The sequence below is a fragment of the Quercus lobata genome, chromosome 5 (assembly GCF_001633185.2).
Source record: "Quercus lobata isolate SW786 chromosome 5, ValleyOak3.0 Primary Assembly, whole genome shotgun sequence".
NCBI lineage: Eukaryota > Viridiplantae > Streptophyta > Magnoliopsida > Fagales > Fagaceae > Quercus > Quercus lobata.
In genome coordinates, this window is record NC_044908.1 from 64,236,581 (window position 1) to 64,254,921 (window position 18,341).

The 18,341-nt window shown below is 42.5% G+C and overlaps 1 protein-coding gene across 1 annotated transcript; it reads right to left on the bottom strand.

Annotated features, from left to right (window-relative positions):
* Positions 1-14,115: 14,115 nt before the first annotated feature.
* LOC115989426 lies at positions 14,116-17,816 on the bottom strand. Its single transcript, XM_031113105.1, has 4 exons — positions 17,799-17,816; positions 15,718-15,894; positions 15,242-15,639; positions 14,116-15,173 (listed from the first exon to the last, which is right to left on the bottom strand). Exons 3-4 carry the CDS (start codon positions 15,635-15,637, stop codon positions 14,598-14,600), a joined length of 972 nt encoding a protein of 323 aa, XP_030968965.1. The 5' UTR covers positions 15,638-15,639; positions 15,718-15,894; positions 17,799-17,816; the 3' UTR covers positions 14,116-14,597.
* Between the last annotated feature and the right edge of the window lie 525 nt (positions 17,817-18,341).

Consider the following 18,341-nt stretch of genomic DNA (forward strand, 5'->3'; position numbering starts at 1 on the left):
GTCAACCATGAGGAATGTTACGTCCTTAGTGATATGCTGGGGGTAATCGCCTACCGTTACTAACAATATGACAACGCCCAGGGGGAACACACTTGTCCCTTCGAAACCAACGAGAGGGGCATTTATCGGGACCAGCTGTTCTCTATGAATCCTCATCTGTTGGAAGGCCGGGTAATATAGGATATCTACGGAGCTGCCATTGTCGACCAGAACCTAGTGCATGTTATAGTCTCCTACTCGTAGGTTGACAACAAGCACGTCATTATGCAGGTGATGCAACCTTCGGGCATCTTCTTCTAAGAATCCGATGACGGGGTTGTCGATTCGTGCCATCTTAGGTACGACGCTTGTAAGTAGGACGTTTTGGATTGTTCTCAGGTAGGTCTTTCGGGCTTTTTTGGACGACCCGGAGGTTGCCATGCCCCCTACGATCATCCTTATATCTCCGATGGGCAGCCTAGGGTGCTCATTCTCCCGTCGTGGGGCTTGCTTCTAGGGTTAGTCTATTCTCCCCTTATTAACGAACCTCTGCAACTTCCCTTCTCTTATGAGAGCTTCTATCTGTTGTTTCAAATCATAGCAGTCAGTTGTATCATGTCCATGATCAAGGTGGTAGTGGCAGTACTTATCCCTTAGCCTCTTGCTGGGATTTCCTTTCAGCTTACCGGGAAACGTCAGAGCTTCTTTGTCTTTGATTTGCATCAAAACTTGATCAATCGGGGCAGTCAAGGGGGTGAAACTTGTGAACTTCCCAGTGGGGGGCTTGGAACGTCTGTCTTCCCATCGTTTTCCAGTCCTAGCCATTTTTTGCCCCCCTATCTTGCCGGGTATCTTCTTGTCTTTCCCTCTTTCTAGATTTCTCCTCTCAGGCTAGTACCGCATCCTCCACATTCATGTATTTGGTGGCCTTATAAAGCACGTCGGAGATGGTCTTTGGGTCATTCTTATACAGTGAAAATAGGAACTTACCCTTCCGTAACCCATTAGTGAATGCTGCTACGAGTATCTTGTCATCCGCTTCATCGATTGAGAGGGCCTTCTTGTTGAAATAGGTTCTATAGGATCTCAGCGTTTCATCCTCCCGCTGCTTAATATTCATTAGGCATGCAGTGGACTTTTTTTACCTGTGTCCCCCGATAAAGTGAGAGGCGAATTGGGCACTTAACTCTTTGACGAAACTAATAGAGTTGGGTGTCAGCCTGCTGAACCAAATCCTTGTGGGTCCCTTCAGCGTGGTGGGAAAAGCTCTGTACATAATCTCATCTGAGATCCCTTAAACGTGCATCAGGGTCTTGAAAGATTCCAAGTGATCCAAAGGGTCCTTGTTTCCATCATAGTTCTCCACCTGTGGCATTCAAAACTTCGGCGGTAGGGGGAAGGAGTTGACGGATATGGTGAAGGGTGAATCGGTTCAGTGGACCAAGTCGACGAGGTCGTTCGATTCTCATCCTCTTAAGGCGTTCATCATTAGGTCCATCCGTTCCCTTATCATCTGCATCTTCGCAAAAATGTGCGGTGGAGCCATGTCTGTGGTGGATGGACGACTCGCGTCTGGTCGTTTTGTTCTGCTAGGGGCATTGCTATCTTCCGACCCCTCTTGGTATCTTTTGTTTGCGCTTGTGCCTTCTTGATCCTCTTCCTGAGTGTTATGTCTCGCGTTCCTTTGACGTAACTGTTCTTCCAGATCATTATTTTGTTTGGTGAGGCGTTCCACTACAGCCGTGAGAGTTTGGACTTGCCTCTCTAGGGCAGTGGGTCGTGGTTCGTCTCCTTGTGCGTTATTGGTGGTCGCCATTGAGCGAGTAAGTACCATGCAACTCTATGTCTAGGAAGCGATAGTATGGCTAATCTACTTCCCCACAGACGGCGCCAATTGATGATACCGTAAATATCACCAGTGAGCCACACGATCTTCGCATGCTCGTATCGATACCTGCACAGCAAAGAGAGAAGACCTAACAGAGAGCACCGGTGTGGTGCCGGCCAAATACCTTCCAAAGGTCAAGTTAGAACTATTCTCACAACTCTAGAGTGCTAGAGAATGGTAAATTATGCGTACCTTGATTTGTGAGGTATTGGGGCTTTTATAGTAGTAGAAGGTTGACATCTCTTCCTTGGTGTAGAAGTCTTTTCCTTATAGGAATCCTCTTGAATAGTCCCAAACGTGATGGACAAGACATTTCCTTATAGAGAAGATCTTCATTAATGCGCGTTTCTTCCGGAATCCTCTTTGTGCTAAGATTCCATTTACCTTGGGATTCTATGGTGGCTAAGTGTTTGTCGCAAGTATTTCCCATTAGGGTTTTTGGCTGCCACGTGGGTGCTCGATCCGTCCCTGTTGCATCTGTTTATGCAGGATTCATCCATAACAGACCTTGCACAAGTTGGGCTTGTCCTCCATCAGCCCATGGATATGGAACCGTCAAGCCCATTTCATGGAGATCTGTCAACCTATATTTTTACCCTTTTCAGCACATATACTAATCCAAGACTTATCACATGAGTATCTAATTAGAAATATTCTTCTTTTTTCCTTTCCTTTTTCTAGAAGTGAACTTTTACAAATGAATGAAATATTAAAGTGAAAATCATAATCAAAACTCCAATTAAAATGGATGCTTTTATAGGTTGTGGCAACTAGAAAAGGACATGAAAAAAGTAAGACCAACCAATGGGGTGATTGGACGTACTTTGATAGTCAAGTTAGATTGAAGTGTTGAGTAAGGGCCTGTTTGGATTGAGGAGGGAGGGAGGGAGAGTAGAGGGGAATAGAGTAGAGTTCGCTTAAAATAAAGCTAATTTTGGGCCAATTCTTATTTACTTTACTCTACTCCCCCTCCCTCTCCCTTAATCCAAACAGACCATAAAGATTTTTGCTGAGTGAGTGTATTGGAACATTCATGTCTAAGGTTAAAAAACGCCACTATAGGTCCTTAAAAACGTCACTATAGGACTTAACTCAATTTTGAGAAAGTCGATTTTCAAAAGAGGTGTATTTCCCTAATTAGTTTGGGAAACGGGATAGAATGCTATTTATTTTGCCCGAAAAGGGCAGAAGCCAATTTTGTCCCTATTTTTCCACTTTAAATTTATTATGTTGCTAAAATGTAGTTTATATCCATTTCAAGGTTAAAATTCATTGTATTGAACAACTTCAGCATTAAATTTGTGTTTTGTTTCGTCTATATAAACTTGCGAATTTCATTAAGCTTTCTAGGAGTCACATTTTTTTTTTCTAGTGTTAATACTGCTATAGGTTTGAGAATTTCTATATTAGTTGGTAAATCTTTATCTATTAACTATATAAAAAGAGGCAATACCTCTACAATGCCATTTTAGTTATTGAGCCACTTTTTTTTTTTTCAAAGTTTTGAACAGTAGCTACAGTACCAAGCGGCACTATAGCTATAGCCTTTTTATTTTAGTATTCCATTTGTACTTTTTTTTTTTTTTTTACATATTGTTATACTGATACAACAAATTTCACAATATTTTCACAATTATTGAGGTCAATTTCTTATAAATCAAAATAAAATAATAAAATATGAAACTATGACTAACCACAACTGAAAATAAATGTTTTTTTTTTAGAATTTCAACTTATAGCGTCCGCTCCTAATGATAGTTCTTTATCATTAGACCAAGACACCAATCAGTTTTTGGTGTAGGAGGATTGAATCCCAGATCTTTTATACGACAACCATCAGAGACTTTACAAGTTGAACTAACTGGAACCCATGAAAATAAATGTTTTGTGAAAATGTTGTAATACTTGTTAGGTAAATGTGTAAAAACTACAGTACTTTTGGTTTGTTCAATATGTATTTTATTTTATTTTTTTCAGTCATTGATTTGTGCTTTTTTTTTTTTTTTTTTTTTTTTTTTTTTTTTTTTTCTACTGTATATAAAAAGAGGCAATGCCTCTACAGTGCCCCTTTGGTGTAGTGAGCCATTTTTTCCCCCCAAGTTTTGAATAGTTGCTATAGTGCCACTTTGGTTTGTTCAAGTGGCACTGTAGCTACAACAGTAGCTACAGTGTTTTTTTTTTTTTTTTTTTTTTAGTCTTCCATTTGTACTATTTTTTTTTCTTTTAAATATTTATAAGAACCTACATATATATTGTTATACTAACATAACAAATTTCACAATATTTTCACAATTATTGGGGTGCCAATTTTTTATAAGTCAAAATAAAATATGAAACTATAATATAATCAACCACAATTGAAAATAACTATTTTGTGAAAATGTTGTGACACTTGTTGGGTGAATGTGTAAAAACTACAGTACTTTTGGTTTGTTCAATATGTACTGTTCATTATTATTATTATTATTATTTTTTTTTTTTCAGTCATCGATTTGTGCTTTTTTTTTTTTCTATATATAAAAAGAGCGAATAGGCTCATAAATAGTGTTATGAATAGTATTTTTGATTTAGCTACTTGCCTTTTTCCTCTTTTTTTTTTTTTCTTCAGGTTCACCAACTTGGTTTGAGTATTTTTTTTTTAAAAAAGGATCTTTATATGTTTACATTCTACTTGTAATGCAAGATTACATTGTATACACACAAAAAGTAGCAAATATTATATACACTTGCAAAAAGAAATTGTACAAATTTTGCAAATGTGTATAATATTTACCAATTTTTATGTGTTTACAATATAAATTTACATTGTAAGTGCAATGTATATTCCTATATATATTATATAAAAAGAGTGAATGAAAAAAGTTACATTAATTTTCCTACAGTAGTTTTGGTTTGTTTAACTTTCACTGTTTTGCTGGCCTTTTTTTTTTTTTTTTTTTTTTTTTTTTTTTTTGTGTGTGAATGCATAAAGTTGTATTATATTTGCTATATTATTTTTGGTTTGTCCACAATAATTTTCACAACACTTTCATAACAAATCAAATATAATAAATTGTTATTGGTTTTAATTTAAACTTACCAATGAAACTACTTTTTTGCCCATCAATAACAACTTGTAGTAACCTACTACTTATGATTTGTTGTGAAAATGTCATTGAGATAACATTTTTTTGTGTGAAAAATGTTAAGACATCTTGATGTTGTCACAATATTTTCAAAATTATTGAGCTGTCAATTCTTTACAAGTTAAAATAAAATATAACAAAATTATAAAGGTATTATGAAAATGTTGCGTCATTCTGTTGTGTTTTTAGAAATTTTTTGTTGGTTTAATCAACTTTATTGAGCCAAAATTCACTATTCCACATACAATTTTCTTGGGTTGACTTTTTGTATATTTTTTTCTTTACCCACTATTTTAAGTAAAAACACATAGTTTTGCACACAAAACAAAAACAAAAACAATAACTTAGGAAAAAAACATTTTTCATCCTTTATGTTTGGGGTAGTTTACAATCCTTAAACTTTAAAATAAACCAATTTTTCCCTTAATATTTTGGAAAAGAGCAAATATGTCATATTGTTATTCTCTCAGTTAAACCCTAATGAAAACTTATGATTCTTAAAATATTTTATTGTGTAATGTCTAAATTACTCCTGCTAAATTTTAACATCCTAAAAATTTTCTTTTCGTATTTTGAGTTTTAAATGATAAAAATTCTTAGAAAGTTAGAATAATAATATTTAATGACACAAGCCTTTTGTTATCTTTTTATTTTATTTTATTTTAAATTTCTTAGCAAAACTTTGTTGTTTATTGTTGGAAGATGATGATATTCGTTATCATTCTTAAAAGTTTTTAGAGAATAGATATATTATCTTTAGCAATTAGGTACTAAAAAACTATTATAGTTAAATAAATATTTATATGTTAAATAGCTATGTGGTTGATCAAAATTTTTAAACGAATGAGATTAACTTTTTACGACATAATTATCAAAATTCTTAAAATTAATGTCTCTTTTGATTAATGTAAATCTCTATATACTTTAAAAATCAAATGATTCATATCTTTGTTTTGTAATATAAATAAAATTTAGAATTGACTTTAATTACTATAATACTTTTTTTCCACGGCAAGCATGTGTCTTGCACGTGCTGTCCTAACTAGTACTAATTAAAAGATTAATCATTAATTGAATAACACATTGTCATGTTTCAAATTTGATGTGTGAAGTAATACAAACATATGCATCTTTGGAACAGGATTCTTAGAAAGATTTATTTTTGAATCTTTCGTTGAACTTGAATGTAACTCATTTGCCAGTAAGTGGTAGAAATTTGTGAAAAATAAGTATTTATAATCTCATTCATAACTCATAAAGGTTCATAAATATAATGAGCTCCATATCCATATTTTCTAATGTTTTTATTTGAAAACCATCACCCATTGTGATTCTAAATATCCTTTCGATAAGACTAATTAAATAAAATATGACAAAAATCATATCTTGAGAATCTAACACCATACTCCAGTTTTGCTTAAAATATAGGAGATAGTTTTCCTATTGTGATGAAAGGGAAATTATTGTGTACTCTCAGAGTACCATAAATACATACCCCTGCTCACATCAATGGTGGGTTCCACTAATTAAATTTATGGTAGGACCCACATTTATATGAGAGGAGGGAGTACGCATTTATGGTACTCCGGAAGTACCTAATAATTTTCCGTGATGAAGTAGCATTTTGGTCCATTCCATTCATTCGTTCTATTTCGGTCTAGTTCTACCCAATTCAATTTACATGGATATATATTTCAATGTGCCAATAAATTATTTGAGTAATATCAATTGTAATTATGTGATAAGTTTTGCTTATCACGATAATCTCCTTAAGAGTTTTAAATTTTTAGTTGTATCAATTTCATGTTTTGCATCATCAAGGTCATGGACCTCACTGATTCCTTCCCAAGCTAAATCCATTTGACCCTGTAAGTGAAAACCAAAGATCATCATATAAATGACAAAATCGGACCATTAGGCTTTATAAAGGAAATATCACCCAAAGATCATTAGAGCTAATTCTTTTCCTCACTCATTGGGGGTGATTTGGCTAATTCAATAACACCCATATTCTCTCATTGTTCTATATTTTAAATGCCTCTTCCTAGAACTCATGGGGTTAGGTTGGAGGAAGTTTTCCAATTGTTTAAACCATCAAAAAATGCACAAGGTCTAGAAAAAAATGTGCGACATTAAATAAGCCAAATCATCTCCAACAAGTGACAAAATAGGCAATTATGTGCCAATCGAGAGGAGCGACTTGTTACAAAAACATGTTAAACATAAATAATATATTTTGTTTTCATTCCATGTGCATATTTGTTTTGTACCAAGCCATAGTCTTGGGCCTCCTTGTTGTATGTAAAAGTCTAGGTGATGTGAGACTCATGGACCTTGAGTGGAAGGTCATAATGTATTCTAGCTAGCTATAATGCTACTTTAGAAAAAAGGGAATGAATGAATGACAAATTTTTGTTGGTCCTCTAGTGATCAATTTCATCCCTCTTGATTGCTCTCATATTAATGGATAACCAATTCTTATACCTAAAAGTTGGAAAAGTAACCATCCCTTCTATGTTTTCAAAAAAACTACCCCCGATTTTAAAATATCGGTCACGGGCAACAACTGTTACTCTTGGCCTTCGAGAATAATGTGATGATGAATACTGATGAGGATAAAAGGAGAGCTTAAACCACACGGACATAAAGCCGACGGTTTAATACTTTTTCTTTGGGCGTAGCAGACGGTGCTTATGCTGACGGTCATAGTATCAGCTGACTCCGTGGTTGACGACTCAAATGCTGACGGTATAACAAAGGTGACGGAGGAAAATTGAGGCTGACGGATCGGGCACAAGTTTACTTGCTTTCCACGCTAGATAATATTTAAAGGATCCCCATAAGGAAAAGATCCCGTAAAATACGCTCAAAAGGACTCCTATAAGGAAAGGACTTCTACTCCAAGGTAAAGAGGTCAACCTTCTACTAGTATAAAAGCCCAAGCATCCTCACAAACTAAGGTACGCATAATTTACCCTCTCTAGCACTCTAGAGCAGTGAGAATAGTTCTAACTTGACCTTCGGAGGGTGTTTGGCCGGTACCACACCGGTACTCTCTGCTAGGTTCTTCCTTTTCGTTGTGCAGGTGCCGTTTGATCGTACGAGGAACGTGTGACTCACTGGTGATACTATTTTCGGCATCATCAGTTGGCGCCGTCTGTGGGAAGCGTAGCACGTTCTCGCTTCCTAGACAAAAGAGTTACATGGTACTCACTCGCTCAATGGCGACTACCAACGACGCTCAAGAAGAAGAAGCCCCTACGACTGCTCTTGAAAGACAGGTGAGGACACTCGCCGCTGCCGTAAAGCGCCTCACCAAACAAAATCACGACCTAGAAGAGCAACTGAGACAGAAGAATGCAGCCCCCAACAACCAAGGAGCAGATCAAGAGGGAACTAGCGCCGACAGGAGAAATCAGGAAGGCCCCCAGGCCAGCAACGCCCCGAGCAAACCAGAACGGCAGAACACGAGCATCCCCTCCCTCGCAGAGATTGCTCCGCCACTTGTTATCGCGGAGATGCAGGCCATGAAGGAACAAATGGAGGTCATGATGAATGCTCTCAAGGGACGAGTATCAAGCGACCTGGACGACCTTGTCAACCGAACTGACTCGCCGTTCACCGCCACCGTCAACTCCTACCCTTTACCAAGCAAATTCCGCATGCCACAGATAGACAGTTATGATGGGGTCAAGGACCCGCTGGACCACCTGGAGACCTTCAAGACCCTAATGCACCTTCAAGGAGTAGCGGACGCCATCATGTGTAGGGCCTTCCCTACAACACTGAAGGGCGCAGCGAGAATTTGGTTCAGCCGACTGGCACCAAACTCCATCGGCACCTTCAAAGAGCTCAGCGCTCAGTTTACCGCACACTTCATTGGAGGCCATCGATACAAGAAGTCTACAGCGTGCTTGATGAGCATGAAACAGCGAGAAGATGAAACTTTAAGGGCTTACATCTCCCGCTTCAACAAAGAGGCACTCTCAGTCGATGAAGCCGACGATAAGATCCTTGTTGCGGCATTCACGAATGGCTTGAAGAAGGGAAAGTTTTTGTTTTCCCTATACAAAAACGACCCTAAGACCATGTCGGAAGTGCTTTACCGCGCCACGAAGTATATGAACGCTGAAGATGCCCTATTAGCTCGGGAAGAGAAGCCCAGGAAAAGAGAACGACAAGAAGACAATCGGCAAGACCAAGGCCGCAAGAAGACAAGAACAGGAGACCGGAGGGAAGAAAGACGCCCTAGACCAATGGGGGGAAGGTTCACAAGCTTCACTCCGCTAACAGCCCCGGTGGATCAAGTCCTTATGCAAATCAAGGACGAAGAGGCTCTGACGTTCCCAGGAAAACTGAAAAGCGACCCCAACAAACGTTCCAGGGATAAGTATTGCCGTTTCCACCGCGACCACGGCCACGACACGGCTGATTGCTATGACCTCAAGCAGCAGATTGAGGCCCTTATCAGACAAGGAAAGCTGCAGAGATTCGTTAGCAAGGAGAGAGCGGATCCCCCCGCACAAGACCAGCACCCCCGACGGGACAATGAGCGACCGAGGCCTCCGATCGGGGATATCAGGATGATCGTAGGAGGAACGGCTGCCGCCGGGTCATCCAAGAAAGCCCGCAAGACCTATCTTCGGATGGTACAAAATGTTCAGCTGACGGGAGTCGTGCCGAAGATAGCACGGAGAAAAGGTCCCATAATCGGATTCTCAGAGGAAGACGCGCGACGCCTTCACCATCCACATGACGATGCGCTCGTCGTCAGCCTGCGTGTGGGGGACTACAACATGCACCGGGTGCTGGTCGACAATGGCAGTTCAGCAGATATTCTATACTATACAGCGTTCCAGCAGATGAGGATCGACAGAGAGCGGCTGATCCCAACCAACGCCCCGCTTGTTGGCTTCGGCGGGAGCCGGGTATTCCCATTAGGCGCAGTCACATTATCCGTCATTGTAGGCGACTACCCTCGACAAATAGCCAGGGACGTGACATTCTTGGTGGTCGATTGCTCATCAGCCTACAACGCTATCCTCGGGCGACCCACGCTCAACTCATGGAAAGCAGTAACCTCCACCTATCACCTAATGATCAAGTTCCCGACTGATTACGGAGTAGGCGAACTGCGCGGGAGTCAGATGGCCGCACGCGAATGCTACATAGCCATGATGGAAATGGAGGATCAGGTTCAGGCTTTAAGCATAGAAGAGCGCCAGACGGTAACAGAGCCGGTCGAGAAGTTGGAAGAGATACCCCTTGACAATTCCGATCCTAGTCGAACGACCAAAATTGGAACGCTCGCTAACACCACGATCCGTCAGGAGCTCGTAACCTTCCTCAGACGCAACCGGGACGTATTCGCGTGGGATCATGAAGATATGCCGGGAATAGATCCTTCAGTCATGGTGCATAGGTTGAACGTATCGCCCGCCTTTCCACCTATCAGACAGAAGAAAAGAGTGTTTGCCCCCGAGCGAGACCGAGCCATAGCAGAAGAAGTCAGAAAGTTACGGGAAGCAAGTTTTATTAGAGAAGTATACTATCCCGACTGGTTAGCAAATGTGGTGATGGTCAAGAAGGCGAGCGGGAAATGGCGGATGTGCGTGGACTTCACCGATCTCAATAAGGCCTGCCCCAAGGATAGCTACCCCCTCCCGAGGGTCGATATCCTAGTAGACTCCACGGCTCGACACCAGCTGCTGAGCTTTATGGACGCCTTCTCGGGGTACAACCAAATCCGAATGCATGAAGCCGACCAAGAGAAAACGTCGTTCGTAACCAGCCAAGGCCTCTTCTGTTACAAGGTGATGCCCTTCGGCCTAAAAAACGCAGGCGCAACGTACCAGAGACTCATGAACAAAATGTTCGCGCAGCAGATTGGGAGGAATGTCCAAGTCTATGTGGACGACATGTTGGTGAAAAGCCGAAAGGAGGAAGATCATCTAGGAGATCTCAAAGAAACATTCGACACACTTCGCTCCTACAATATGAAGCTCAATCCAGGAAAGTGTGCCTTTGGAGTAACGGCAGGAAAATTCTTAGGATTCATGGTGTCTCAGAGGGGCATCGAAGCAAATCCGGACAAGATCCAGGCCATCCTGGATATGGCACCACCAAGAAATGTGAAGGAGGTACAAAGCCTCAACGGAAAGATAGCGGCACTAAACAGGTTCGTGTCAAGGGCTACGGACAAGTGTTTACCCTTCTTCCGAACATTGAAGAAGTCCTTCGAGTGGACTGACGAATGCCAGCAAGCGTTCGAAGAACTGAAGGTTTACCTTTCCTCCCCACCATTACTAAGCCCGTCGCAGCCAGGAGAAGAGCTTTTTCTCTACCTAGCCGTCTCCCCCGCGGCAGTTAGCGCGGCCCTGATCAGAGAAGAGGAGAAAGTACAAAAGCCCGTGTACTACGCAAGCCGAGCGCTTCATGGGGCCGAAGAAAGATACCCGCCCATGGAAAAACTTGCCCTGGCATTGATCACGGCAGCCCGCAAGCTCAAACCGTACTTCCAAGCCCACACGGTGAACGTTTTGACCGATAAGCCTTTAAGGCGAGCAATGAGCAGTCCCGAGGCCGCGGGACGATTGGCATTATGGGCTATAGAACTGAGCGAATTTGATATTCAGTACCGCCCGCGGACTGCCATCAAGGGACAGGTCGTCGCCGACTTTATAGCTGAGTTCACTCATGATGAAGACAAGGAAGCAGCAGAGTCCCCTCAATGGAGTATATATACGGACGGGTCATCCAACAGGCAAGCCGCAGGGGCCGGCATTGTGCTATTATCGCCCGAAGGGGACACCATCGAATGTATGGTCCGTCTCGACTTCCCTGCCACCAACAATGAATCAGAGTATGAGGCTCTGATAGCAGGGCTCGACCTCGCCAAAGCAGCAGGAGCCGCGAGGGTAGTCATCTACTGCGATTCACAGGTCGTCACTAACCAAATCAATGGAGACTATGAGTGCAAGGGCGAAAAGATGAAGAAGTACCTTGGTGAAGTAAAAGCGAGAGTGGCTGACCTAGAAGCTAAAGTTGTCCAAATCCCTAGAGAAGAAAACGAGCGGGCCGATCGCCTAGCGAAAGCCGCCTCAGCAGAACAAATGGTCATCCCTGGTAATGTACTCTCCTTCATACAGCTTTCTCCGCTAATAGACCTCAGCAACATGCAGGAAATATGCTCCGACAAAAGCTGGACGACGCCGTTAGTTTCATACTTGAGGGACGGGGTCTTACCAGACGAAAAGGAAGCCGCAAGAAGACTTAAGGTCCAGGCAGCGAGGTTCGTCTTGATAAAAGATGTCCTTTACAAAAGAGGTTTCTCCCGACCATATCTAAGATGCTTGGGTGTGGAAGAGGCAGACTATGTCATGAGAGAGGTGCATGAAGGAATCTGCGGAAACCACTCAGGGACCAAATCGTTGGTACACAAGCTTGTGCGAGCAGGATACTATTGGCCCACTATGCAGAAGGACGCCGAAGCCTATGTCAGGGCCTGCGACAAGTGCCAAAGGTTCAGCAACATTATTAGGCAACCAACCGAAGAGCTGACCCCAATGACGGCCCCATGGCCGTTCGCACAGTGGGGCTTAGATATCATGGGACCCTTCCCTACAGCAGCACGACAGCTAAAGTTCCTGGTGGTAGGCATCGACTATTTCACAAAATGGGTGGAAGCTGAAGCATTGGCCACAATCACGGAGAAAAACGTACGAAGCTTTGTTTGGAGATGTATCATATGCAGGTTTGGCATTCCTAGAGTCTTCGTCTCGGACAACGGACGGCAATTCGACAACGACCCCTTTCGAGATTTCTGCTCACAACTAGGAATAAAGAACCACTATTCCTCCCCCGCCCACCCTCAGGCTAATGGCCAAGTCGAAGTAACGAACCGATCCTTGCTCAAAATTATCAAGACCCGGCTCGAGGGGGCAAAGGGTATATGGCCCGATGAATTGCCAAGCATATTATGGGCTTACAGGACGACAGCAAGGACACCCACAGGAGAAACACCATTCCGACTGACATATGGAAATGAAGCGGTCATTCCAGCAGAAGTTGGGCTCACAAGCTACAGGGTGCACAACCACGACGAAAACAAAAATGATGAGGCCATGCGACTACAGCTGGACCTAATAGACGAAATCAGGGCAATAGCAGAACAAAGGCTCGCTCGATACCAGGACCGTATGGCTAAACACTACAACTCTCGGGTTCGACACAGGGACTTCCAGGTTGGAGACCTTGTTCTTAGAAAGGTCATGGGCGCCGCTAGGGACCCTACCCAAGGGAAACTCGGCCCCAATTGGGAAGGACCCTACAGAGTTACGTCGTGGCTAAGGAAAGGCACATACCATCTAGAGACATTGGAAGGAAAGAAACTGCCGCACCCGTGGAACACCGAGCACCTACGAAGATACTACCAGTAGGAGCGACAGCACAAAGTTCAATTTTTTATTTTACATTCCAGCAAGACTTTAGTCTCACTCCTCATAACTATCATTTACTTTAATCTTTTGCAACAATTCTTCTTTTTAGCCCAAGGGGCAGGATTTGGTTTTAATTACTTTCATTTGAATGCATGACAATAAGAGGAGTTTTTCAGAAATTACTGAAGTGTATTTCTTCTACGGTCTACTAGGTTCGCGGCCAAAACCGCTAAGTCCATAACATACGGACCAAAAAGACGTCAAAGACATCAAGGCTAAGGCCGACGGTCCAAAAGATGAAACAATCATCGTATGGACGAAGTCCTAAAAAACTAAGGACTAATGAAGGTGTTAAATACACCAAAGCTTAAAAAGCTGACGAACCAAAAAAGATGTCAGAGACATCAAGGCTAAGGCCAACGGTCCGGGAAATCTAAAAAACCGACGGTCCAAAAGATGAAACAATCATCAAATGGACGAAGTCCTAAAAAACTAAGGACTAATGAAGGTGTTAAATACACCAAAGCTTAAAAAGCTGACGGGCCAAAAAAGATGTCAGAGAAATCAAGTCTAAGGCCAACGGTCCGGGAAATCTAATAAGCCGACGGTCCAAAAGATGAAGCGATCATCAAATGGACGAAGTCCTAAAAAACTAAGGACTAATAATAGAACGGTCTAGTGGATGAAGCTATCATCATATGGACCAGGACTTAAAAAACTGACGGACTAATAAAGGTGTCAAAAACGTCAAGGCTAAGGCCAAGAAAACAACGGTCCGGAAAAACCAAAATTAAAAAAGTGACGGTCCAACAAAGTCAACGATCCAATAGATGAAAATATCATCATATGGACCAGGTCCTAAAACTAACGGACCTATAAGGCAGACGGTCCAATAGATGACGGTCTAACGAAAAAGTAAGACCCTACTTACAAACGTGGTTCTCAAACCAACAAGCCCGTAGAAATGATAAAAAGGGGCTAAAAAATCAAAAAAATAACGATCTCATCAAATAAATGGGGCCATAAGAAATTAGAATCAGTATACATGTTCAAAGCGACGAATTCCAAGTGCCATAAAAAGGGGCAAATAGAGTTACAGGTAAAAAGCCCAATAAACAAAAGGACATTTAAAAACATTGTTCAAAAATTACAATAGAAAAGCTATGGTTAAATGGCAGGAACATCCTTGGAGACCCCGTCAGCTTTATCCTTGGCAATTTGTGCCGCATCTGAAGACTCGGCAGGAATAGTGACGGCTGGCTGAGCCAAAATAACTCCGGCATCATTAAGCAAAGAGTCCAAACTAATAGGTCCGTCACCTTTGTCAGCAACAGTTTCACGAGCAGGAGTCATCGGCACGGAGGCGTCCATGGTAATTCCGGATAGATCCAACTCTGGATAAGCTGACGCTACCTGCCTCAGACAATCGTCGAAACCTGTGCCGTAATAATCAGCGCAGGAGTCAATAAATGACTGGGTTGTCTTGAATTTTTGGACCGCATCAGTCCCAGCCGTCTCTACTTGTGCACGTAAGGATGAAACCTCCTCCTCAAGCTTCTTCTGCTGACCCTCAGCCTCTCCCAACTTCTCCTTTACATCCTTCAGCTCTGAGTTTAAGAGACGGACGGCCTCCTTATATTGCGCTTGCTGATCCATCAGATTGGCGTTATGCCTCCTAACCCGAGAAACGACGCCTTCTTTGGCCACGCACCGGTCTTGAAGTGCTTTTACACGAACCAAGGCCTGAAGGAAGTACAACCGTCAGCCATAAAGCAAGGCAAACATTAAATTAATCAAAGTAAAAAGCATACCCGTGCTATGTCAAAGAAAGCTGACGCCCCCAGGTCTTCCGTCCCTAGCTGAGCACAAGGGTCAAGATCCGTCTGTTTTATGAGGGATTCTACCCCCTCAACAGCATAATCCTTGTGGGTCAGCAAGCAACGGGGTCCCTCAATGACGGGACCAGAAGAGGTCATCACTCCTTTCCCAGCACCGTGACCAGACTTGGGAGGCGACTTCGTGGAAGGCACATCCCCTGCACTGACAGCTACCTTCTTAGAAGGAGGATCGTCCTTTCCGTCAGCCTTCCTCTTAACTGAACTCTTCAAAGAGGAATGAGGGGTTGACGCTCCTTCTTTTCCCTTAGCTTTCTCCTCCTCCTTCTTACGGGCAGCAGCGGCCCTCACCCTTTGCTTCGCAGCTTCCATCTCTACACAAAATAAATTGACGGATCAGTAATAGCCGACGAAAGAAATAAACCGACGGGTCATGTAAGGCTTCGACTTACGTTTACGAGAAAATTCTTCCAACTTCCGAGCTTCAACCGTCGGCTCTGGACCCCCACAATACAAATGGAGGGTGTCTAGGGTGATCAAGTCCCTACACTTCCGTTGCTCAAGCGATATGCCAAGTATCCGACGGATAAATTCCCTTTGTTCGTCAGATATCTCCGGGCGAGCACTAGCTGAAATAAAAGGGAATAGACGGTGTTAAAGGAGACGGACTCAAGAAAACTCCCTGATAAATGAAAAGAGACGGTAAGAAGAAAGACAAGGGGGCAACCTGACTCCCTAATATAGGCCCAAGTGTTATCAAAATAACCGCCAGGCAGTGTATCCCACTCACCTGGACGGCACACCCAATCCGTCCCTTTAACAAAGAAAAATCTATTCTTCCAATTTCTATTGGAGTCTGGCATATCAAACACTAATCTTAAGCTCTTCTCACGTGGAGCAAAATGGTAAGTCCCCTTGGCAGATACTTTATGCTGGGGTCTGTAGCAATAAAAGAACTCGTCTAGCGAAAGCTGACGGTTCCCCCCACTCAAGCGACCCCAAAGGATCTCAGCACCAATAAAAATCCTCCAGGCATTCGGAGCAATTTGGCTGACGGACAATCCCAAGAAATCCGCTAGACGGTGTAAAGCCGTCAGTGGTAATCTAAGGCCAGCAGCGAACATGGCATCGTACATCCCCACATCAGCAGTCCTCCCTGTATAACACTTCTCATTTTTTCTAGGGAGACGGATAGGAATGTGGTCTGGGATTTGGAAACGGGTACGCAACTCGTTAAAAACTCTGTTGCTCATCTTTGGAAGGAATTTATTGACGGCCCACTCCTCCGGGAGGATGAAGGGACGGTTACCTCCAGAACTCCCTGAAGTTCCATCACAGGACTCGTCGTCACCTTCATCCTCATTTCCGTCACTACTAACCTCGTTACCCTCGTCCCTACTCCCGTCACTATCCGACTCCTCGTCGCCTTCATCCCCGTTCCCGTCCACACAAATTTCCTCGTCTCTCCTCTCGACCTCAACCTCACTTAACACTTTATCCCTAACTTCCTCAACTTGGCCTTCTACATCAATACTAAGGGACTGGGCTGACGTTTCCTTTCCTGACGATTCAGAAAAGCCGTCGGACTCTTGACCTGAGCCAAAGAATTCGTCGTAGCCCGCTCCATCGAGGACTGACGACTGATCACTCGACGCGTCACTCGACATCTGACTACCTACAAGTGACGGATATGCTCTAAGTTCCTAGACTGACTTTGTTTTTTCAGGAAAAAATAAAAAAGGGAGAAAAAAGCGAAGAGAAGGAAAGAAGAACTTACAGGTGAAGCAGATCTTGAATGGATGGAACGACCTTGAAAGTGACGGTGTTGATAACAGCTGACGGATCAAATTGGAAGTAAGGGTGACGGATTCTCTCTTGAAAAACCAGCGAGGTTGAAATGATGAAATGAGTGAAGGGGCGTGGTATTTATACAAGAGAGAAAACGCACGGAAGACGAGGCGACGCCCGCGCCCAGAAACGAGGCCAACGAATGAATGCCACGTGACCTTGCATTTAATAGCTCGAAGATCGAGGAGTCGTTCATATTTGATTTTTCCCTAGTCATCTTCTAACTCCACATGCTGACGGTCTTATTCGTCGAACATGTAGAGTAGGGGGCAACTGATGAGGATAAAAGGAGAGCTTAAACCACACGGACATAAAGCCGACGGTTTAATACTTTTTCTTTGGGCGTAGCAGACGGTGCTTATGCTGACGGTCATAGTATCAGCTGACTCCGTGGTTGACGACTCAAATGCTGACGGTATAACAAAGGTGACGGAGGAAAATTGAGGCTGACGGACCGGGCACAAGTTTACTTGCTTTCCACGCTAGATAATATTTAAAGGATCCCCATAAGGAAAAGATCCCGTAAAATACGCTCAAAAGGACTCCTATAAGGAAAGGACTTCTACTCCAAGGTAAAGAGGTCAACCTTCTACTAGTATAAAAGCCCAAGCATCCTCACAAACTAAGGTACGCATAATTTACCCTCTCTAGCACTCTAGAGCAGTGAGAATAGTTCTAACTTGACCTTCGGAGGGTGTTTGGCCGGTACCACACCGGTACTCTCTGCTAGGTTCTTCCTTTTCGTTGTGCAGGTGCCGTTTGATCGTACGAGGAACGTGTGACTCACTGGTGATACTATTTTCGGCATCATCAAATACTAATTATCTGAGACCATTTTGTAGGCTCCAAAATCTTGGAGGTGGAGGATTCTGGTTTACATAATCCCCATTATTGTACAAATTATTTTAATATACAAATTGTCAGAATCACCCTTTTCGTCATATAAATAGGTAAGATAATATTTACATTTTTATGGGGTCTATTTAGGCCCAAGGTTGGAATAATAGCCCACCTAATTGTAAGTAACCTACTGATCTATCCATTCAAAGTTAAAATGTGGATACCTCCAAAATTTGAGCTATTAAATATTTTTGGAAATCTAAAATGTGAAAAACAAAAATTTCTAATAAAAGGAAAAACCAAATGAAAGGCAAAGCATAAATATTTTCTAACTCCGACATGTAAATTAAAAAAAAAAAAGAAGAAGAAAAGAACTATGTTTATATTG

Coding starts and splice junctions, on each gene's coding strand:
- LOC115989426 (XM_031113105.1), bottom strand. CDS start 15,637: ATGGAAGCTGCGAAGCAAAGGGTGAGGGCCGCTGCTGCCCGTAAGAAG. Junction 15,174..15,241: donor CTTTCTTTGACATAGCACGG/GTATGCTTTTTA, acceptor TACTTCCTTCAG/GCCTTGGTTCGTGTAAAAGC.